Raw genomic sequence first — 23,812 nt, 5'->3', positions numbered from 1 at the left:
AGAGTCTTCTTTATCCTTGTTGTTGTTAATCAGGGCATATTGCAATTATTCTTAATAAAATAATAATAATAAACGCCAACTTTCCTTGATGAATGCAAGATCACCAATGCGTCTAAATAGAAGGTGTTGCATACCCGATGATATACCAATTGAAGTGTACAATTTTATCTTTTGTTCACTTCATTCTCTCTAGTTTTGAATGTACGTTTGAAAGGAAGAAAAAAATTACTTGTTTAGACCACGCGTCAACAATATGTAATCATATCTAGTGGTGACTCATGGTGAAAATTAAAATCAATTGTCTGAACTGTAGCCTTTAATTTCGCTTCAAAGAAATTTATTTCCATTGAATTACACAAACGAAACAATCTCCTTCAAAGAACCAAGGGAAACAAATGTGTGAAGTACAACACTTACCCAACACTGTAACAGTAGCATTGACAGACACTGGTGGCTGTACTCCATTAAATGCCGTGCATGTGTACATCTTAACATAAGTTACGCTGGAAATCTTAATAACAAGTGTCTTGCTGTAAACGACTGAGGCATTCTCTCCAAGCACAGAGTAACTCATGTTTGGCACAGGGTTACCAACAGCGTCACACACTAGAGCTGTGTTCTCCCCCAACCACAACACTTGGTCTTTAGGACGAGTGACTATCTCAGCAGGATCTGATCAGATAAAAGGAATAGTGACAATTCAAACACAAGCCTACGGTCTACGACTCTCATATTTCAATGACGGAGTTTTTGTCGGAGATTTGGATAACATTTGGATATGGTAAAAAAATTTCAAAAGTAATATTTCCCCCGACGCCTAATTTCCGCACGTCCTGCTGGCCTCAGTTTTTGATAGGATTAGCGCAATCAATATCATGGTAAAAACAGGCTATACACTGAATTCTATCCAGACGGTCGTGGTTCTCGCGATATTTGGGCCTAATTTCTTTCTAACCGTCCAGAACCCTGAAGCATCACTTAGGGTGATCGCGTAAATCTGGACGATCATATCGATACCGGGCTTTAGTGCAACCCACAATTAATCTAATGATACGTTATGTTTGTGTCAATTTTGTGTGGATAAGAGAACACAACAGCTCTGATGGTGATCATCTTCGATTTAACCAAGGGTACCTCAAGACTACAACGATTACTTTTGACATTACAGTTCTAAGTCCACGGAGGAGGGAGAAAAAGATAGTTTAAGTGTCCGTTTGTCACTGACTTTTATAAGTTAGTGTCTCCTTTTTGTCAGCTACCAAACGCTTGCTACACAATGGAAAAATATATAAATATATTCAACAAAGATTTTCAAGTGAATTTCTATAGAAATGGTGTAATAATAAAGTTGTCGCTATCAAACATGGGGTAATTTTTTTAGATTGAAGAGTTGATTCACCAAATGTAAGTGTAACACAACTTACAGTGTACAGATACTGCAGCAATGGCTTTTTTTGTTCTCCCACTCCATTCCAAGCTGTACATGTGTAATTCCCTGCAGCATTTCTGTCTATGTCCACAATGCTGTAAGTATCTCCTTGATGTAGCACTAATGAACTTTTATCTTTAGTCCACGTGATGTTTGGTGTAGGATTTCCAGAAGCACTGCAGCGTAGAGTCAAGTTGTTTCCTTCAAGGACAACTTGATTGATTGGGGAAGACTCAATCAAGGATGAATCTAAATAAGGAAATATATATAATGTGTACAGATCTAATCTAAAATCAGTCATTTAGACTGTTCACAAATAGCTAAACAAAACGAGCAGACAAGGCTATTCTCTTTTAGGGTCACCGGGTTTTTCTACCTAAAGGGGACCTACATGTATATGTTGTGGTTCATTTTATCCTTGGTTCAAATGTTGTTTTCCTTTGTTTCAAACTCATTATCATACATGACAATACCCAAAAACAAAAGACAATAAAATTTGAACCAAGGATAAAATTGAACCACAACAGACAAATAAGTGTCCAGTATTTGCTCATCGATAGGTAACTTAGCTGAGGTTTCAATTTACATAGAGGGAATACGTTACATGCATAAGCAATTCTACATTGTACTTACAGTGGATGGTAACTAAAGTCGAGGCTTCAACGAATCCTAAATAGTTCATGGCTTTGCATTTGTATTCTGTTTCGTTGTCTAATCTAGTTAAATTAGCCAAGACGAGTGCCTTTGAATGGGACAAAATTTTATTGCTTCCTCTCTTGGTCCAAGTTATGTTTGGCTGTGGATTTCCAATAGCCTGGCAGACAAGTGTGATGTTGCCACCTTCAATGATGGGTGAAGTGGATGGATATCTGACTATCTCCGGAGGATCTTAAAAGTAAAAAAAATTACTTACTGTGTGAAACAAGTATACGTAAGCAGGAAACTAAAACGCCTTCAGGCAAGATTAACATCGAGCAACAGATCTGGTCTTCTCTTGTTTTCCTTCTTATTCAAGCACAGAGCCTTTTCGTATTGTTACGATACACTGGTAAAATTTACAACTAAACATGCAACAAACGACTGCCTAACAAGAGAAAATGTTTCTACTGGTTAAAATATGTACAATTATTAACTCACATTGAACAGTTATGTTAACTGCAGCGGTACCAGGTGTACCTACTCCATTACTGGCTGTACATTGATACTGGATCAAGTTATCTGGTGTCTCTGGTCTGGTAACATTTACTACAATAAGTAACTTGTTTTGAGACAAAACGTTTGTGGTTCCAACTTGAGTCCAGACAACCGATGGAGAAGGAACACCACTGCTGTTACAGATCAAGGTAATGTTTCCACCTTCCACAACTACACCAGTTTGAGGAACCACCTCAGCAACTGGGGCCACTGAAATAAAATATCATGAATGCAGTTGTTTGTGTTATCAGTTAAGGTTGCTAATATTGCACCAATATTAATTCTAGTCGGCAAATCCCGATTATATGTAAGTCCCTGGAATTAAAAAAACTCCGACAGCCTTCCTTGATGATGAAATGCCAAATCCACAAAAATAAAGGACAGAACACAATAACTAATTTCCTAGCCATCTAATTTGACATAATAATTGCTCATCTGATCACCTTCCCATCAAATCACTAAGCACACAATTGTTAACTTACTAAAACAACAAAATGGTGAATTTATTGTTCGTCACTCGTCGCATGCAAACTTTCTGACCAGATGCATACCAAAACCCTTAGTGTGGACTGCAGCATTACTGTGCCTACCCTGTGCACAGAAACACATCATAGTATGGCGGTATTAAGGTCTATTGAGTCAGTTAAATTGTACATATATATCTAAGGTGAATCTTTAATATTTTAAAGAAATTGGTAGAGCACACAACAACGGACTTGATGCGATAAATTAGCTATTCTAAATTGCAGTCAGCTCTACACTGAACTCACCAACAGCAGTGATGCCGACACTAGCATTGCTTCCTGTGCCTACTATGTTAACAGGAACACAGGTGTACTCTCCATCTACCTTTACGGGGATATTAAACATTCCAGAACTGCTGTTACCAATAAGGTTGCCATTAAAGTAGAAGTGATAAGTATGAGCATCAGGGTTGGCATCTGTACTACAGTTTAGCATCATGACAGTATTATGCAGCACTGTCGTGTTTGTGGGAAGTGCTGTAATCATGGTTGATGTTGGAGGAATCTTTTAGACAGAGAATAAAAATCGATAATGATTACTTGCATGAATAATTATTGGGAAAAAGGTAATGGTTCATTATAATTTCATCAAAGGATACACAGTTAAGTAGAAGTTGTAAAGTGGTGTATAAACAGAATGATTCAACAGTTACAAATGGTCTAATTTTAAAAAATGGTCCCACCGGTATACATGGTCTAATTAAATAAGAGGACCATTTCAACTGGATGATCATTTTAACCGGTTGGACCATGTTACCTAGTAAGACCATTTTTAGCATTTGATCATTTTATAGATGTAGACTGGTTGGATTCAGTTAAACCAGTTGGACCATATTTACTGGTTGCATAATTCTAACCATTGGGCCAATATAACCTGTTTGACCATTTTAAGTGGTTAACCTACTACATCTAGTGAGATTATTTTAACCAGTAGGAACATTTTCTCTTGTTGGGCAATTTCTGCTTGTTGGACCAGTATATCTTGTTTGACCATTTTATTTAGCTAGACGACTTTGACCAGTGGATCATTTTGTCTTAGACCATCTTAGCTGATTAAGCTATTTTAAACATACAGTTTGACCATTTACTTTGACCAGTTACACTGAGTTTGACCATTTCCACCAGTTGGAACGTTTTATCTAGTTACACCACTTCAGGTGGTTGGACCACATTATCTAGTTAGACCTTTTTAGATGTTTAGACAATTTTAGCTAATAGAACCATTTTACCTGGCTGGACCTTTTTAAATGTTTAAACCATTTTATCTCAAATATTAACTTTTAATAAAACATAAGGTAATTTTTACCAATTAGACCATTTTAACCAGTTGGAGCATTTTATCTAGTTTGATGGGTCTGTAGAGACATGTATATCCTTACATCACAGAAAAGTATTGGCACAGTAATACCAACACCATTAGAAAAGGAATTGTATTAACCTTAGGGACTTGTCAGAAATTAGCAGGGGGGGAGGGGGGTGGGAATTTTAAATTTGGGTTCGGAAATTAGGTGACCCATCCCTGCAATGGGAGTGAAATTTGCTAACCCTCCCCTTGAGCTTGGCCTAAAATATCATGACCCTCCCCCTCTTGTATAAATGATAAAATCTAGTTCTTGCAATACACTAGGGTGCGTCAGTATTATGAAAACTCAAAATATATTTCTAATCTGTTCTTTACATACATACATTTTTGATGACAGCATTAAGAGTCCGACTGATCACTCGACTCTCCTATTTCTCCCAATACAAAGTCTTCATCACTAGAACAAGTGGGTAATGCCTCATCCCCTTCATCTACCTCACATTCATCATGATCATCCACCTCTTCCAAATAAAGAACTTCCTTTTTCTTCTGTGGGTGAACCTCTACATGATCACGGGCATATATTTGCATGACCCTCCCCCTTTTAACTGCCCATTTTTCATGACCCCTCCCTTTTCTGAGGCTAAAAAAGTTGTGACCCCCCCTCTGTTTCCACCCCCCCTCCCCCCCTGCTAATTTCTGACAAGTCCCTTAGTCAAATAGAATTCAGGCAAACAAAGATGGACCAAAATATGGTTTAGTATTTCAACTGGTCTTTGGGCAAGACAGTGAGTGATAATATCATCATGCCTTTACATTTAAGTTTGTGAATCTTAATTTTAAGATTTATCTTACATAATTATGAACATGTCAAAAAAGTCAAAATGCTCTTGATCATTAGGCAAATTCTCCTTAAAAAGTAAGTACCATATTAATGTGTAGACAACAGTATGGAGAACTTGCAAAATGATGTTGGCATATAAAGGGAAAAGCAACCTGAATTTAACAGTTTTCTTTTTGTAGATGTTGCTTTTGCTTTTAGCAATGTACCAACTTATCTCCTTTGTCATTCTTGGTTTTCATGAAAGAGTCATTGAATACTCACAATGAACGGTGAGCTGAGCATATGCCTCCACATCTTTGGTGACATTGTTCCATGTCCTGCATTTGTATCGCTGTCCATTAAGTTTTCTTGAAACATTTTCAATTACAAAGGTTTCTCCTGTATGTAAAACTGTACTGCTTCCTTCTTGGGTCCAGATAATCTGTGAGGGTGGATTACTTGATGCATTGCAAAAGAAAGTAACATTGTCATATTCCAGGACTGTCCTGTTTCTGGGAGCAGAGACAATTTCAGCCACATCTGAAAGAGAAGCCAACAACAATAATTCATGAAGTAAAAAATTGTTCTGAAGAATCAGAACAAGTTTCTTCAAAACTGTACTGTGGATTATCTCTACCAGTGTTCATAAAAGGAGACTTACAGATTATAACATTTTTATCTGGATAAAACACTATTCAATTGAATTGTTAACCTTCGTGTAGACAAAAGTTTTGTAAAATACTTTTTTCTCACATGAATAATGATTACTGATACAGTGAGAAAACTCACAGTGTACAGTGATAGCAGCAATAGCTTTCTTTTGTCCACCAATTCCATTCCAAGTGGTACAAGTGTAATTCCCTGAAGCATTTCTTCCTATGTTCACAATACTGTAAGTAATTCCTTGATTTAGCACTGATGAGCTGTAATCTTTAGTCCAAGTGATGTTTGGTGTAGGATTGCCTCTTGCATTGCAATGTAAAGTCAAGTTGTTTCCTTCAAGGACAATTTGACTGCCTGAGGCAGACTCAATTAAAGATGGATCTAAATAAGTAGATATAATTGTGCAGATTGAGACTAAAATCAAACATTTCAACTGTACCAAACAACCATTTCTTTTCTTTAAGAACAACAGAGTGCAAGTAAACAGATACCATAAATTTACAGCAATAAGACAAACAAATTCACTGTACATAGAGTTTATATAATAATAAAAACCTATACCACATTCACTTACAGTGGATGGTAACTGAAGCTGAAGCTTCAACAAATCCTAAATAGTTCATGGCTTTGCATTTGTATTCTGTTTTATCATCAAATCTGGTTAAATCATACAGGGAAAGTTCATCTGAATAAGACAGAGTTTTATTGCTTCCTCTCTTAGTCCAAGTTATGTTTGGCTGTGGGTTTCCAGAGGCTTGGCAGACAAGTGTGGTGTTGCCACCTTCAATGATGGGTGAAGTGGATGGATATCTTGCTATCTCTGGAAGATCTTTAAAGTGAAAAAAATATACATATTCAATACTTAGACAGGTATGATTTAGCATGAGGAATTATTAGATGTAATGAATTCCCTAGAGCTATAGAAGTAGTTGCAAAGCTAAAACAGGTAAGTCAATGGGATAATTAGAATAATAAACATACTGGAAAGTAATGAACAGATAAAAAGATATAATATGAAACTCAAATGCAAAATAGTTGGTGCATGCACATTGCCTATCCACTGTGCAAGGGGGCAAAAATTACATAATGCACAATGTACCTAATAAATGATTCAATATATTCACAATCTCCAGTTGTTGAATAGTCTGGTTAATTGGTTAATTGTGTGGGTCCAGATAGTCAAGGTTAGACTGTATCTTTCTCTAAGAGGTGATTTTTTCATGCAGAATTGTTATCTTTTTACCATGTACATGTATTAGCATTCTATCTCTAGGGATCTGCATTCCATTTCCATACACATGTAGTGAAACTTTACTCATTGTTATGCTACACTGTTACAGTTTACAGCTAACCTAGTGGCCATTGATTAAAAATAGATTACCATAAACTCACAGTGAACAGCAAAGCTGACTGTAGTTGTACTAGATGTGCCCACTCCATTCCTGGCTGTACACTGGTACTGGATCAGGTTATCTCTTGTCCCTGGTCTGGTTACATTTGCAACAGTCAGTGAAATTTTTCGAGACAAAATGACCGGGCTGCCAACTTCAGTCCAGAAAACAGATGGAGAAGGAACACCACTGGCATTACAAATCAAGGTGATGTTTCCACCTTCAATGACAGTGCCAGTTTGGAGAACCACCTCAGTAACTGGGGCCACTGAAATAAAATATCACAAATACGAGGAAAAGAATGCATCAGGTAAAGATGAGGTGCCTAAATTGATAGAGATGTATTTAACCCTTTAGCTCCCAAGTTCTGATTGTTGATTCTCCCCTCTTGCTGCTACATATTTCCTTGTAAATAAGTGTCAAGAATTTGGTGTTGAATCAAGATAACGTATTTTACCAGACAAGTTTGAGCTAACTATAACTATCGACTATACATTCACTTGTTTATCCTCAGTCTTAATGCATCAATTCATTTGAGGCATTCAATTACCCCACTCAACCACAATTTTTTTAATGGTTTTTTTCACTTTAATTTTTTAGGCCTTATTTTAACTCCTGCTTAAGTGGTGTTCATCACTGCAAAGATTGCTTTCACATTGATTTCTCACACTGCAGTTCACATGTATGATTTTTATATATTCACAGTCATTGCTTGCTGGTGTGATCAACAAATGTTGTGGCAAAGTCACATATGAGCTATTAGTGCTACTGCTTGGTTTTTCACAAGTAAACATCAATCTATGTAAAAACTTTTCTTCTTGGCCATTTGCTCACAAAGCAGACTCTTCATCTTTGAACTCCTCCATACTTAACTTAGAACTTAGAACATGTATATTCTAAAGGTTCAAATTTACTCAACCCCATCCATGCAAGATTTAAATGCCCAGCTCCTGGGTTGCCCTAGAAGGGGTGGTGGGGTGAGGTTGAATCTTTATATTTACTGCATAGTATAGGGCTGAATCTGATATGAAACTCACCAACAGCAGTGATGCCAACACTCGCATTGCTTCCAGTGCCCACTTTGTTTTCAGGAACACAGGTGTACTCTCCATCTTCCTTCACAGTGATGTTAAACACACCAGAGTTGCTATTACCAGTAAGGTTGCCATTAAAGTACCAGTGATAAGTATGAGCATCAGGGTTGGCATCTGTACTACAATTCAGCGACACCGTACGATCACGCAGCACTGTAGTATTTGTGGGAAGTATTGTAATCAAAGTTGATGTTGGATGATCCTTTAGACCGAAAAAAAAAAAATTGATAATGAGTATTTGTATACTGGCAAAAGTTTATGATTTAGCTATTTAGATGTATTTGTACAGTAAAAGACTTTGCCATGAACTTCACAAGGTAGAAAATTAACTTACATTGAACATCAATGGTACAACTAGCAGTATTATTCCCTCTGATTCTATTCCAAGCCATACACTGGTATATTCCAGCCTGACTTCTGTTAATTGCTTTTATAACATAAACACTGTCTGTCACCAGAACCTTTCCAGACTTTATCCAGGCTGTTTGAGGTAATGGATTACCAGTTGCATTGCAGTATAATCTCACATTTCCTTCAGTTACTGGACTGGGGCAATGTTGTATAAAAGACTGTGGTGGATCTGGAAGGAATTGCAATAGAAATCCTCAAATAAGCTCGTTAAAGAATTCAGGCAAACAAAGCTGTAAACACAAAGATACATGCAAACCAAAAATATTATCTAAGTTTATGTCTTTGTTTCATGTCTTGACTCTTCCTTGAACAAGTCAGCGAATTATCATTTCATCAGGTATCATTCTGTTTATTCTTCTAAATTTAATTAATAATGAGCATATGCAACTACAGGATTCTATTTCCCTCATACCAGACTCAAGGCAATCCCAACATGGATCCCATCTCCCACCTGAGATTTCAGGCAGACTTAGCAGGATCCCATCTATCTCACATGTGTGATAGTTTAAGACATGTGAAAATGTACTATGGGAAACTACGTAAACTATGTGAACCTCACCTGTGAGTTTCATAAGCATGAACATTTATAAGAGTTCTAGTTATCAATTCTAAATGTAATGTGAAAAAACACCAAGTGAAAGTGCTTGTAAGCAAAACTGCTCTCAAATAGTGAAATTAGCCACCAAGTTGGTCACAGTAAGCCATCCTGCTACTTCCCTCTCCCCCCTTTCTATTATCATATATGAATGCTTTTACTAACCATAACTTGTATATTTGTACATAGTGTTAGAGAGTTTGAGTTTGGAACAAATACAGAGCAAGCTGATTTCAGATACATTTTCAATCACAAATTGTCTTCCCAGAGATCAGAATGCTTAACACAAATAACAATTTCAAGCCATATAGTGTTCTTTTCATTTCTAATATAAAATTCCCTCTTCACTGCAATTTCCACTTACATTCTACAGTAACATTCACTGTAGCTGTAGCAGGTGTCTCCACTCCATTACTAGCTGTGCATTGATACTGGATCATGTTGTCTGCTGTCCCAGGCCTGCTCACATTCACAATAGTTAGTAATGGTGAAACAGAGAGAACATCCAAACTACCAATTCTTGTCCATGATATGCTGGGTTCAGGTTTACCAGATACATTACAGCTCAATGAAATGTTACTGCCTTCTCTTGTAACCATTACAGAGATTGACACATCCACTGATGGAGCCACTAAAATTGTAACGTAATGCATACAATCATCTCATACTGCTCTAGAATAATGCAACTTAGGAGACATGGCTGCATCTTCATCCATGAATTCAAGACATATTAAAGGCACAATGTCAGCCATTATCACATGGCAAATGAATGTGAGTTCCTCAATTTCTATCTACAAAATGCTGAATCTGTAGCTCAGAGGATTCATAATTTAGCTAACTACTGAATAAGCCAGTTGACAAATGTTACAGTGTGGGTTTTAGCAGGAATTTCAATTAAAAATTTGCCTTATTTTGTGACTTTACAAATTTTGTTTCTTGACTTTTAGGGATGCACAATTAGCCTCTGAAAGCCAGCATATCTTTCAAACATTGGTTTGGGAGTGTTAATGAGTACATTGATCTTTTGCAATTACTACAAACATGACATTAGAACTTACAAGTAAATTAGGATATGTCAAAGTACACATCATCTTTAAAATGTTTTTGGCAATAAACACACCACTACAACCAAAACCCAAACCACAGTACTTATATATCAGTAATGCACTGATGTAAACCCTAACCAGTTGTTACCCATACCCTTTTAGTAAACCTTGTATGTTTAAAATCCCCAAATCCTTTAAATGGATACTAAATAAGATCATTCTTAGGATATGGTATAAAAAAAATTCAAAAGTTCCTTTACGTCACCTTTGCACCTCGAGAACATCCTTGGTTTTGAAAACAAAAGGGTTCACTCAAAATTTGCCCTAATAATTTCACCAACAACATATTATATCCCAAACTAAGTATTTGCATGAACCTTAGTGGCTTAGACAAACTAATAACCTCATATGAAAATAATTTATGACCACCATTTATCTCAACTTCATAATAACTTATTTCAACCAAAAGATCAGACATCACACTCACCAACAGAAGTGATGCTCACACTAGCATTACTTCCTGCGCCTAAACTGTTGACAGGAACACAAGTGTACTCTCCATCTTCCTTCACAGTGATGTTAAACACACCAGAGCTGCTGTTACCAATAAGGTTGCCATTAAAGTAAAAGTGATGAGTATGGACAATGGGGTTGGCATCTGCATTACAGCTCAGTGACATAGCACTGTCACATAGCACTGTAGTATTTGTCAGAACAGTTGTAATCATGGTTGATGTTGAAGGATCTTTTGGATGGCAAAATCAAATAAAAAATGAGTCTGTTGACTAGCAAAACTTTAACATTCAGCTAAGTATATGTGCAAAAAAGACTGCTGTAAATTCAAGGTAGTCAATTAATTTACACTGCAAAATCAAATAAAAAATGAGTGTTTGAATGTATACTTGCAAAAGTTTAACATTCATCCAAGTATGTGTACAGAAAGAGATTCTGCTATTAAATTCAAGGTAGTCAATTAACTTACAGTGAACATCAATGCTACAGTTCAAAGTCTCATTTCTCATGATTCCATTCCAAGCCATACACTGGTATCTTCCAGCCTGACTTCTGTTTCATGCCCTTATAACATAAACATTGTCTGTCACCAGAACCTTTCCAGACTTTATCCAGGCTGTTTGAGGTGATAGATTACCAGTTCCATTGCATGATAATGTTGCTTTTGTTTTTACATTGTACCATCTTATCTAATTTTAAATTCTTGGATATCATGAGAGAGTCATTTAATACTCACAATGAACAGTGAGTTGAGCATATGCTTCCATATCTTTGGTGACATTGTTCCATGTCCTACATTTGTATTCCTGTCCATTACGTTTTCTTGAGACATTTTCAATGACAAAGGCTTCTCCTTTATGCAGAACTGTACTGTTTCCCTCTTGGGTCCAGATAATCTGTGAGGGTGGATTACTTGATGCATTACAGAAGAAAGTAACATTGTTATATTCCAGGACTGTCTTGTTTTTGGGAGCAAAGACAATTTCTGCTGAATCTGAAATAAGGTCAACAACAACAACAATCACTATCTTTACCAAGAAAAGGGATATTCAAAAGCCCCCCCACCCTAAAATAATTGTGTATTAAAGTGGCAAGAAAGTACACCTCCATGTAAATTAGTATAACATCTCCAAAGCAACTCGCTCAAGCAAGGGAACACCCCCTTTTGTATAGATGCAGCTTGGAATGTTATCCACAAAAGAAAAGTTTGTGGAGTCTTGGAGGTTGATCTTTTTAAGTAAATGTTAAGTATGAAAAATTGCTTATGAAGTAATTACTTCCTTTAGAAAATATGACCCACCTTAGCTGAACAGATTCCAGCAAAGCAATTAATTCCTTTTAGGGGCTTAGCAGTGAATTGTAAATTTACCTTGATAGCCTGACACCAAGCTGTGTAAGCAGAAAATCTCTCAAACATTCTACATAATGTACACAGTTGCTTCAACTGCAAGCGTGACTTGCCTCAGACATCCATTCATGGAAATGCAGGGGGTTAATATACTCAACTATAGAGCAACAGGTATTTGAACATCCTAACCACCAACATAGGGGTTCTCTACAAGTTTTTACGTAATTCATCAAAGATTAAGTTTGCCCTTAGATAAATTGAAAATTAATTTCAGAAAAACTCTGAGGCTTGTAATGGTAGTCTCTATACTAAAGTTATATCAAAACATGTTTTAAAATTGTTTAGAAACATTTTGTGTTTATATCTGTTCATTAAAGCTACTCAATAACCCTCTTAGGATATAAAAAGTTTTAATCTATTCAAAGTAGTATTATTTTATTTTACACCAGTTACAGTTCACATACAGTGTTTTGGTGATTAAAATACACAGCTTGGCTGAACTTGTACCAGATGTACTTGTCAAAATCACTGCTTCTTTCTGTGAAGAGTATAGCCTATTTTACTCCATACATTGTAGAAGATGATACATTCTCAAAACAAATACTGTAATGCCTTGTACTTTTTTGTTATGAACACCAACAATCATTCATGGATGTTCTAATATATGCTTATAAACCTTTTTATATGTTAATTCATTTCTTACAGTGGTTACATATACAGTTTAAAAACACTGAACATTACCAACATTAAAAATAAAAATCTTAAGTTTATTATCAGAACTTAAACTCACTACCTTCATTTTTAGAACAAAGCATGTTTTGAAGAATCAGGAGACAAACTCTGTTCAAGAATTCTAATAAAAAGTACTCAAATTACATGTATCTCAAACAATTTTTGTATGAAGCAGCTTGCTCCTGTGGATTATAACATTTTTATCTGGATAAAGCACTTACCAGTTGATTGTTAACATCCATGAAAACGAAATTTATGTAAGATAAGTTTTCCTCACATTTACTACACATTAGTAAATAAGAGCAAGGAAACTCACAGTGTACAGTGATAGCAGCAGTAGCTTTCTTTTGTCCTCCAACTCCATTCCAAGCTGTACAAGTGTAATTCCCTGCAGCATTTCTGTCTATGTCCACAATTATGTATGTAATTCCTTGATGTAGCACTGATGGACTGTCTTCTTTAGTCCAGGTAATGTTTGGTGTAGGATTGCCACTTGCATTGCAATGTAAAGTCAAGTTGTTTCCTTCAAGGACAACTTGACTAACTGGGGCAGACTCAATCAAAGATGGATCTGAATAAGAATAATTGTGCAGATTAAAACTAAAATCAAACATTTAGACTGTACATAATTATGTATAGTACAAGAATGGCTAAACAAAACAACAACAATAAACCAACTATTTATTTGCCTTAAAAAACAGAGTACACATAAATGGAAAACATGTGGAAATAACAATAAGGTAAAAAACACTTAAAAATTAATAATAACAAACAAATAGAGCTTAGTAGTGACATAAATAATTAATAATACTTACAGTATATCGGGTTGTTATACACTTTAGAATGCAAAGACAAGTAAGTTAATAAATAAATAAGGCAAGGCATAAAAGTGCTCTGTTGACATCAGAGACCTTAATTTCCCAGATGGGGTCTTAATACCTGTAGTTGATACCCTGCAAAGTAAACATTCCCTAAACCAAGAAGAGTGTCCAGAGTTTCCTTATCAAAATCAGATGTCAGTTGGCAGAGTTTCACTGTACATATATATTCCAGGTAGTAGATTAACTTACAGTGCAAAATCAAATAAAAAATGAGTGTTTGAACACTGGCAAAAGTTTAACATTGAGCCAAATATATGAACAGAAATTGACTATACTATTAAATTCAAGGTAGTCAATTAACATACAGTGCAAAATCAAATCAAAAATGAGTGTTTGAAATTAATTGTTTTAATTGTTTAAACTTAAACTTGTTTTTCCTATTCCCTGTGACTGACAACAGTTGTCTTCATTGCTAAAGCCCACGGCTCAAATGAAAACAATGGAATTAGAACAAAACAAAAGCACGGGAGAACAATGCAAAATGTTTGCTTGGTAACCATGCGGGAAGTCTGGACACCAGAGGCAAATAATGCTCTCCTGTATAAGCCACACCCGCAATTTTTGGCCCAAAACTTAAACAAAAAGGTGTGGCTTAGAAACAAGTCTTTACAGTAATACAAATGTATGTTCATCACATTAACACCATATAAAACTTACAGAGGACAGTGACTTTGGGAGTAACTTGTGCTAATCCCAATTAATTTGCTGCTATGCATTTGTAAACAGACTGGTCATCTTCTCTCAAAACATTTGTTATGCTAAGTCTCTCTGATGTGGACAGTTCACAGCTGTTTCCTTGTTTGGTCCAAGTAATGTTGGGCTTTGGATTTCCAGTGGCATTACAGAACAGGATCAACCCACTTACTTCTACAACTTGATAAGCTGATGGGGCATGGTCAATATCAGGAGGGACTGTAGAGACAAATACCATGGATGTATTTGAGATTTGTTTCATGCATGATTGCTAGAACATCATATGTTTTATTTTGCAAAGCAACCTGTAAGAACTCACACTTACCTTACACACCCAAAATATCATCAAGAGAGTATATTATTTTCCTTTATACAGCATTTCACATGTTCCGTTACTCAAAGAGAACAGAATTTCACAGCAAATTTGTTTTCTTCAACCATCCCCTCTTCATACCTCTTCTTTGTAAATGCATTTATTTCCAAAATTAATTCAGAGGCAGATCAAGGACATTTCTTAGGAGAGGGGGCACCACTTAGAAATGACAGAACTGATGTCTACTATGGCAAAAAGGAAGGGCTAAAGCTCAAACTTCAGGGCCAAACTACTATTTTCCTTGTATTTTACACAAATTCTTAAAGCTTGTCTCATGATTGTTTTAATTTAATGGCAAATAAACCACACACTTTTTCTTTCTTTTTTTTTCGTACTCGTTATATAAGAAAACCACACGTCATCTCAAGGGAATGGGGTGCACACCCTACACCCCTCTTCTAGATCCACCCCTGTAAGTAAATATAACTGTTAAGTATCTTGGAGAGTTTAGAAATGACTATTGCAACAGGATACCAGATATACAATGCATATCTCATACATTGTATATCAAATGTCTTAAAAAGAAATCAAATAGACATTTGTAGCCACATTTTTCTTTTCATATCTACAAATTTCCCTTTTCATCGCAATTTCCACTTACAATGGACAGTGATGTTGACAATAGCTGTAGCAGGTGTCTCCACTCCATTACTGGCTGTACATTGATACTGGATCATGTTGTCTGCTGTCCCAGGCCTGCTCACATTCACAACAGTTAGTGATGGTGAAACAGAGAGAACATCTGAACTACCAATTCTTGTCCACGATATGCTGGGTTCAGGTTTACCAGATACATTACAGCTCAATGAAATGTTACCGCCTTCCTTAGTAACTATTGCGGAACTTGACAAATCCACTGATGGAGCCACTAAATTTATAACAGAGAGAATGAAATAATTTATTATAATAAAAAAACTTATTTCAACCTGCAATCTGACTCAACACTCACCAACGGCAGTGATGCTGACACTAGCATTGCTTCCTGTGCCTACTTTGTTAACAGGAACACAGGTGTACTCTCCATCTTCCTTCACACTGATGTTAAACACACTAGAGCTACTGTTACCAGTAAGGTTGCCATTAAAGTAGAAGTGATAAGTATGAGCATCAGGGTTGGCATCTGTACTACAGTTAAGCTTCATAGCAGTATCATCAAGCGCTGCAGTATTGATTGGAGTAGTCAACAGAGCTAAGGCCTTTGGTAAATCTATGAAAATAAAATTCAAGTATATTTTTGCCATAGACTTACGTGCTTCCCAAGAAAGAATCACAAAGGGTTCTACAGTGTATTTTTGTTGGTGAGTAAAAACAGTCAAATGGAGAATGAAATGTTCAGTCAAGATTTAGTAGGTAGGGGTAGGTAAATACTCTAAAGTATATACCAAAGCAGAAACAGTGTGAATAAATGTAAAGAATTACTATTGTAAGTAATGTTGTTGCTGACCAGAGGAAACAATTGTGAATGACCATTGAAATTTTTTAAAAGCTAATTAAAGAAACATTTTATGGTACAAATCTTCTACGAAATAATATTCCTTTAACTAATTATTACTTTGAATTTAAATAATCTTAAAGAATATGATCTTACATATGAACTGAAATTCCTAGCATTTTACATAAATCTTACACTTGTAAAATAAGGTATCCTACACGCACTTACAGAGTACATCAATTGAACAAGAGTTGGTGCTGTTGTTTCCAATTCCATTCCAAGCAAGGCACTCATATCTGCCAGACTCACTGCGCGTGATACTCCTATAAACCAGAGTCTTGTTGTATGTCAGTATTGTCCTTGATCTTGCTCTGATCCATGCAATGCTGGGCACAGGGTTACCAATGGCATTGCAGTGAATTGTCACATTGTCACCCTCAGTTACTGGACTGGGACACTGCTGTGATGTTACACTTGGTTGATCTGTAAATTATATTTTCAAATGATTGATAAGAGATCCGAATACTGCTTTAGAATACAACTTGCATGCCTCTTTGGATAAAACTAAAAATTTCTTGACAATGTCCTTTAGTAGCACAGTTATCTTTCTCTTTTGATCCTGTGACATTGGGCACGTCTTGATGACATCAACCTCTTGTTGGTGATCACATCCTTGAAAATTAATATTGACTAAATAACATACATTTTAAGATTAAACAAAAAACAAAACAATTAAAGCCCAACTGAATTTTCTACAGGAATAGCTTTTACTGTCAAGACCTTTTAATAGAACTCAGCTGTACAGGAATAGCAATACTACCCATTACCTTTGGGAAACAATCAATTCAATCTGAAAATTTGACAATTACATTAACATTATAATTATTTAAAAACAGTAATGCTTTGATGTATGTTACTGCACAGATGCATTTTATATGCTCAGATGCAGGGTCATCACATGCACATATTAAATTTTCATGCCCAAAGGAAAGAAGTGGTAGAGCATTGGAGCATGGAATATGAAGGTCTGAGGTTCAATTCCCCATGGAGACTGAGGTTTTTTTTTTTTTGTCCCATGATTGTTACAAAACAAAAAACATCTTTCTCTATTTGTTTACCAAGGTCAAAAATTATCTTTCTTCAATTCTGAAGAGCACAGAGGATGCCATCAAGTTTGGAGTAACACTTTTGAAAGTAAAGGTATGAAGTTTTTGCTGATTGAATTAAATGAACCTATTAATTAAATCATCCCAGTTCCAAACATGTAACAAAGTAACTAAAAGTACTCCTCCTTTCTCTGATGCCCCTGGGTAAAGACTAGGCACTTTGAGAGAAGATTCTACTCTACAGAACATCATCCCCTCATGTACAGTATACAGGGAACATGCAGGGTATATTTTTAAAGTTATTGACCATTTTACTGTATGCTGTAGACTGGAAGAAACTCCCAATACTCACACCAAACAGTAAGAGCTGCCATAGCTTTCACTGATGTGATGTAGTTTTGTGCTGTACATTCAAAAACAGATCCATCATCTTCTCTTGTCAGCTTTGACAAAGTAAGAGTCTCTGATGCTGACTTTTCACTGCTGTTTCCTTGTTTAGTCCAAGTAATGTTGGGCTTTGGATTTCCAGTGGCATTACAGAACAGGATCAACCCACTTCCTTCCACAACTTGATAAGCTGATGGGGCATGGTCAATATCAGGGGGGACTGTAGAGATAGCACAAGCAACACCATGACTATAGGAACAAAAAAATTACACCAAGATCAAAGGAAAAAAATGTTTCCATCAAGTTCAATGTGCATCTCACTTCTAACAACATGTACATGTACCCTGCAATAACCCCATTGAGAATCTTTAGAATTGAAAATTATACCACTCCTTTAACTGCTCACAGTACACTCATTCAGTAATAAGTTACAGCTGTACTACAAAGGCTGCTTTTAATGGATCATTACTCAATATAATAAGTTATAATAATAGTCGCATTCAAAATTCATCAGCAAAAATAAGTCAAAGCTGTGTATTTACTTGAAGTCTTGTTTGCTAGGTTCCCTTGAAATAATAGATAAACAACTTCTTAGACTACAAAATGCAACAGCTTGTGTGATCATATCACGCTCAGCAGTGAACACTCCACCAGGTGGCTTTCCTTGAATAGGTATTTGAGAAGTTGGTTTTGTGGATGGCCTCTGGCCTTATTATCAACCTGGCTTATTTAGTTCTACAATAATGTAACTCTGCTATCCTTCTGTGCTAGAGTATCCATACAGTATTCCCACTGAAAAGTGGATATGTGCTGCACTATCAAACAGTCAAATGGCTAGATCTACTTTTAATATGACAGACATTTCATGAAAAAATAGAATAAATTCCATGGGTGAGAGAAATTCTGACTGCAACTTACAGTGAACAGTAACATTGACTGTAGCTGTAGCAGGTGTCTTCACTCTATTACTGGCTTTACATTGATACTGGATCATGTTGTCTGCTTTCCCAGGTCTGCTTACATTGACAACTGACAGCAAAGAAGTGTGAGAGAGAACTTGTGATGATCCAACTTTTGTCCATGCTATAACAGGTGCTGGTTTCCCAGATGCATTGCATGACAATGTGATATTGTTTCCTTCTTGGACAGAGGTCATGGCAGGGAAAACATCTACTAAAGGTGCATCTGAAACAGATTATGGGCAAAATAATGATAAGTTTTTTTATGCACAATTCTATATGCTATAAATGTAGTACTGCTGGATTGATACTTATGTGTAACACAACAGTTGTTATTATTTCTGTATTTCTTTAAAAGTAAAAAAAGGGGTCTCCCTAAGCTTTTTAGATCTTGCTTTGCAAAGCAAATGAAATTATTAATAGTACATTGAGTGCTCCTTCTGATCAAAAACAACCATATAAGAGTATGGAGGTATATTCAAAGGAAAAAGTGGTTTTCAATCATGTTCGTGCTACCTTTAATGTGCATAAAGGCTAGTTTCAGTTAAAAATACAAGATCAATTTATACAATCAGTATTTTACCATAATTGATACCTGTTAAATTTCATATTTATTTAGTTTTGGGTAGTTAAAAAACAAAAACAAGTTTATTGTAAACTGTTATTACTTACCAACTGCTATGACAACAAAGGTGGCATTGTCACCTATGCTGACTGTATTCAAAGGTACACAAGTGTACTCTCCATCTGCTTGAACTGTGACAGGATACCTACCCAAGTTATTCACACCACTAAAGGTACCATTAAAATAAAAATTATAAATATGTGCTGCAGGGTTGGCATCTGTTCTGCAGCTTAACACCAAGCTACTGTTACGTAACACAGTATTATTGTTTGGGCTGGATGTAATACTTGTTCCAGTTGGCTTGTCTGCAAAAAAAGAAAAAAAAAGGAACTGAAAAGGTTTTTTCACTGGTCCTCTTACCATTGAACTCATCAAACTTTTTTCATAAGTGATGTCTTAGTTCCCAGCGATTTGCCAAATGAGGTTGAGATAGCATAATAACATTTAAGAACCACTTCTTTCCCATTTTATTTCCTATCAGCCATGGCAGGTAAAGGAAGCATGGTCCTAGTTATTAAACCCTTCAACCTCCTATGATCCAGCGGGTAATTACACCTCAGGCTAATTAGAAACAATTTCCATGTTCGCTAATTTTAAGAGAATCTTGAGTTAATATCCAGATGACAACAACTGGTTGATAGCTTTGCCGACTCTACTTTTCTTAACACTGGCAGATGAATTGGAAAAATTATTGTGCAAAGTTTTAACTGAAATTTTTATTCAAAAGACTAAGGTTACTGCTTGTGAATAACTTCCAGTGGTGTGCTATCCACAAAAAATATCAGACTTTTGGGACACAAATGAATAAAGGGAGTTTTTAAAGAAATGTGGTGGTGCCAGTGGGAGAGTACATGTATAGCAAGGTGAATTAGTGTTATCAACTGAGTTGATAATGTAAATTGGCCACCATGAATAGTTTGAAAGCTGAGCATTAGCCCTTCCCTCTGACTAAGGGTAACGCTCGAATGTCAGCTTTCAAACTCTACACAGTTGCCAATTTCCATTATCAACTCAGTTGATAGTACTTAATTACACTTTTTTCCTCAGAAAATTTAAGTATGGGTATCCTGATGATTTAACATTCCTTTTGAGCTTTACCGAAAAAAAGTTGTATGCTTTTAAAACACTGTAACTTCACAGGGTTAAGTGGTTTTTTTTATAACTAGTGTGAGATAACTTGGCTCTGACAGCATGAAAGCATGTAGCCTAGTCATTACAATGTTCCCTTAAGAGTAGACATCTGGCCACTGTGTTCCTGGCCTCTGCTTTGTATCATCAGGAATAATGTTTTGAAATAACTTGGGTAAGCTCTTGTGCTTGAGCAATGAACTGTGAAATAAACTTTAATCACTAGACTCACAACAATTATTGACTCAACCTAACTTAAATAACATGGACAATGGAATATATTTATACGGCTATTAAAATAACATTATATAACGAAAGGTCAGCAAAATAAATTCTTGGCAAGTTACCAATACATAATCAACTTGGGACCTTTTCACAATCAACATTTTACAATCAACACCACATATACTGAAATAATAGCAGCTCTGGGGTACATTGTGATATTTAAGCTATCGTTTTGACAAATAAACAAAATCTATCATAGACCATTAGTATTCAATGATTGTCCCTGGAATGTTTTGCATTTACATTTGTATCATTTCAAAAATTCTTTTGAATTGATTTTATACTCACAATGCACATTAAGGTAAGCGCTGGCATTGACAGTCACATTTAAGCCATTATCAGCTGAGCACCAGTAGTATCCTGATTGATTCCTGAATACTGGAAAGCTGAGTGTGTCTCCTGTACCAACAGTGAGTTCATCCTTATACCACTTGATTACAGGGGCTGGATTACCACTAATATTACAGACAAATGTTACTGTGTCTGTTTCATTGATGGTCTGGTTACTTGGTGCACCGATTAACTTGACGGGCGCTAACATTGAAAAATAACATTAATTAAATATTTGATTATATCCAAACAAACTTCAAGTCAAGAGAATGTTTCTAAAACAATGTCTCAGAAAAAACCAGTTGATTTCATTTCATAATGTATCATAATGGAAAGATACACACTTTTACAGCACATATATGTCTTAACTTGACTTAAAATCTGCCTACCTGCACTTCACTTAAGAAACTTTTGTGGCTAGATATACCAGTTAAACCATGGGTGACACAGGTTCCCTTTATAAACCTTGAGTGACTCAGTTAATTTTCCCTGCTCTGTGGCAACTATGATACAGAGCAAGCCGTGGCTTAGTCATTCAAAGGACAGATAACCTTATCTAATGGATAAATTACTATCCAGTGGATAGGGATTTATCCACCTTTTAAACAACCAGTGCTAGGTCTTTGGTTTGTCAATCCCTATCCCAATCTCAACTGTCAGTGTGAGTTTCAAAACATTTCTGCTGTGGATCTACAGTAAAAATAGGCATCAAGGTAAATGTCTGCTATCATTGATAGAAATTTACCTCATTCTTGTTCATATTTTTAAATGGATTTGGCCGTTATAGGTCAACAGAAAGGTTACACACTTATTACATAACTTGCTTCATGCTAAAAATAATATTTTACCCACGAGTTCAAAAAAGTTTTGACATGCTTGTTTCAAATGTTAATCCTATTACATAACATAGTTCACTGGGCTAGAGTGATCCCCAAAAATTCATAAAGTCAAACTCTGATAAACTAAAACAAGGCAATAGAGCTGCATTTGAGCTACATTGTAGCAGTGAACATTTGCTGAAGCCATATAAAAAGATAACCGTAGTTTAAAATGTTAATTGCTTTGATCCTTGTTAATTGGTTTTCAACGAAATTCAGTCAGCAACAATCTATTCATGGATAAAGTATCCATCATCAATACAAAGTCCTAACAATAATCGTTGTCCAGGTAGTGCAATATTCTCCATGGATTTTGAAACCGAGTTTGTATCCTCTCCTCTCACTTACAATTCACAAAATTATTCAGACAAATCGGCTTTGCCAAAGTCCGAGCTGGAAGATTAAGCGCACAACATGTAATGATTGTATAATTACACTGACTTACCGAGAACATGCACGTCGATTGTACTTTGCGTTCTTTCCGCTGAATCCAGCTCAACTGCAAACATATACTTCGCAGCATCGGAAGCAGATACGTTGCGGATTATTAAAGTAGCTGGGCGCTCGATCGTAAAACGATCCCGTGAAGAAAAACTAGATGAGATTTTGATCTTAGTGTCGGTTAGATACCCGATGTACTCGTCAGCACCTTCTTTACTGATAAAGAAATCAACTTCTTTTAATGGGTCACTACCAGAAATTGAAAAGTTCCAGCGAAGATATACTATGGGAGTGTTTTCAAGAACTTTGAGAGGATTGTCCACTTCTACAGTAATGGTGACATCGCCGGCAGCCTCTGTGAACAAGAATATATACACATGTTCTGTGAAAGAGCGATTAAAATATGTTTAGAATTAAATCAAGAATTGCAATTTTTAGCCTCAGTGTATTTGATAATGAACAACAAGGGTGCTTGACGTTTATTTCCTTTCAATTAGGGACAAAAACAAAGCAATTCACCAAGAAAAAGCTTAACCCTTGGTGTGCTAGATAGGACCGTACCGACAAGTAGACTTCTTCTCGGCAAGATAGCCACGAGAACAAACCACCAATTGGCGAAACTCCAAAATGTATCCATCACTTCTTGCATAAATGTTAGATTCTCATTCAGAGGTACCTCAAAAGTTCCTCACACTAAAGACTAGGGATCTCTCAAGGAGTTGAATCTTTGGACTATCTAGAAACCCTCGCGATTTTTTTGTGACCATTAAGCTCCCTTATATTCCCTTGCAACAAACTAAAAACATTGAATACTAGAATATTAAAATTAATGATGAGGCGTAAAACTATAATACTAACAAACCTTTAAGGCGACACCTCTGCTATTGTGCTTAACAATCACTTGTGATCGCTGTTTCTTCCAGAGAGCAACACTCAAATATAAACAGTCCATTGGGAGAAGAAAAATGTCATTCTCGCGTCTTCTTTTGATCATTATTTTTTGGAGGCAAACACACCCTCTTCTCAGTTGAAGAAAATAAGAACCATCGTAATTGCTTTGGAGAGATCTAATCGAATAGTTCTCTTACCCAGCCGCCACCATCATCGCCATCGGCAATAATACTTGGTACATGCCTCGCGCACAGTTTCGCGCCGTATATTCTAGTGCCTAGTCTTCTCGCAGCAAATTGCTACGCTCACTAACAGCAAAACAAAATAGCAGCCAAAC

General features: G+C 36.1%; 1 protein-coding gene across 1 annotated transcript in view; it reads right to left on the bottom strand.

Moving 5' to 3' along the window:
* LOC113676749 (hemicentin-1) overlaps nt 1–23,221 on the bottom strand; it is a 29,332-nt gene extending 6,111 nt beyond the window's left edge. The window contains 27 exon segments of the mRNA XM_089210823.1: nt 418–672; nt 1,400–1,678; nt 2,063–2,317; nt 2,567–2,833; nt 3,394–3,652; nt 4,005–4,021; nt 5,556–5,813; nt 6,063–6,317; nt 6,511–6,765; nt 7,329–7,595; nt 8,365–8,622; nt 8,756–9,001; nt 9,792–10,058; nt 10,961–11,218; nt 11,456–11,647; nt 11,714–11,980; nt 13,383–13,637; nt 14,605–14,859; nt 15,615–15,881; nt 15,963–16,220; nt 16,674–16,928; nt 17,904–18,158; nt 18,857–19,123; nt 19,570–19,827; nt 21,224–21,469; nt 22,589–22,966; nt 23,146–23,221. Coding sequence (XP_089066949.1) covers nt 418–672; nt 1,400–1,678; nt 2,063–2,317; nt 2,567–2,833; nt 3,394–3,652; nt 4,005–4,021; nt 5,556–5,813; nt 6,063–6,317; nt 6,511–6,765; nt 7,329–7,595; nt 8,365–8,622; nt 8,756–9,001; nt 9,792–10,058; nt 10,961–11,218; nt 11,456–11,647; nt 11,714–11,980; nt 13,383–13,637; nt 14,605–14,859; nt 15,615–15,881; nt 15,963–16,220; nt 16,674–16,928; nt 17,904–18,158; nt 18,857–19,123; nt 19,570–19,827; nt 21,224–21,469; nt 22,589–22,966; nt 23,146–23,221 — 6,625 coding nt within the window.
* Nucleotides 23,222–23,812: the final 591 nt, after the last annotated feature.

This window comes from Pocillopora damicornis, chromosome 6 (genome assembly GCF_964200805.1).
Source record: "Pocillopora damicornis chromosome 6, jaPocDami1.2, whole genome shotgun sequence".
NCBI classification, from domain to species: Eukaryota; Metazoa; Cnidaria; class Anthozoa; order Scleractinia; family Pocilloporidae; genus Pocillopora; species Pocillopora damicornis.
Note: the sequence above shows the minus strand (reverse complement) of the source record. Positions and strands in the feature narration are given on the sequence as shown.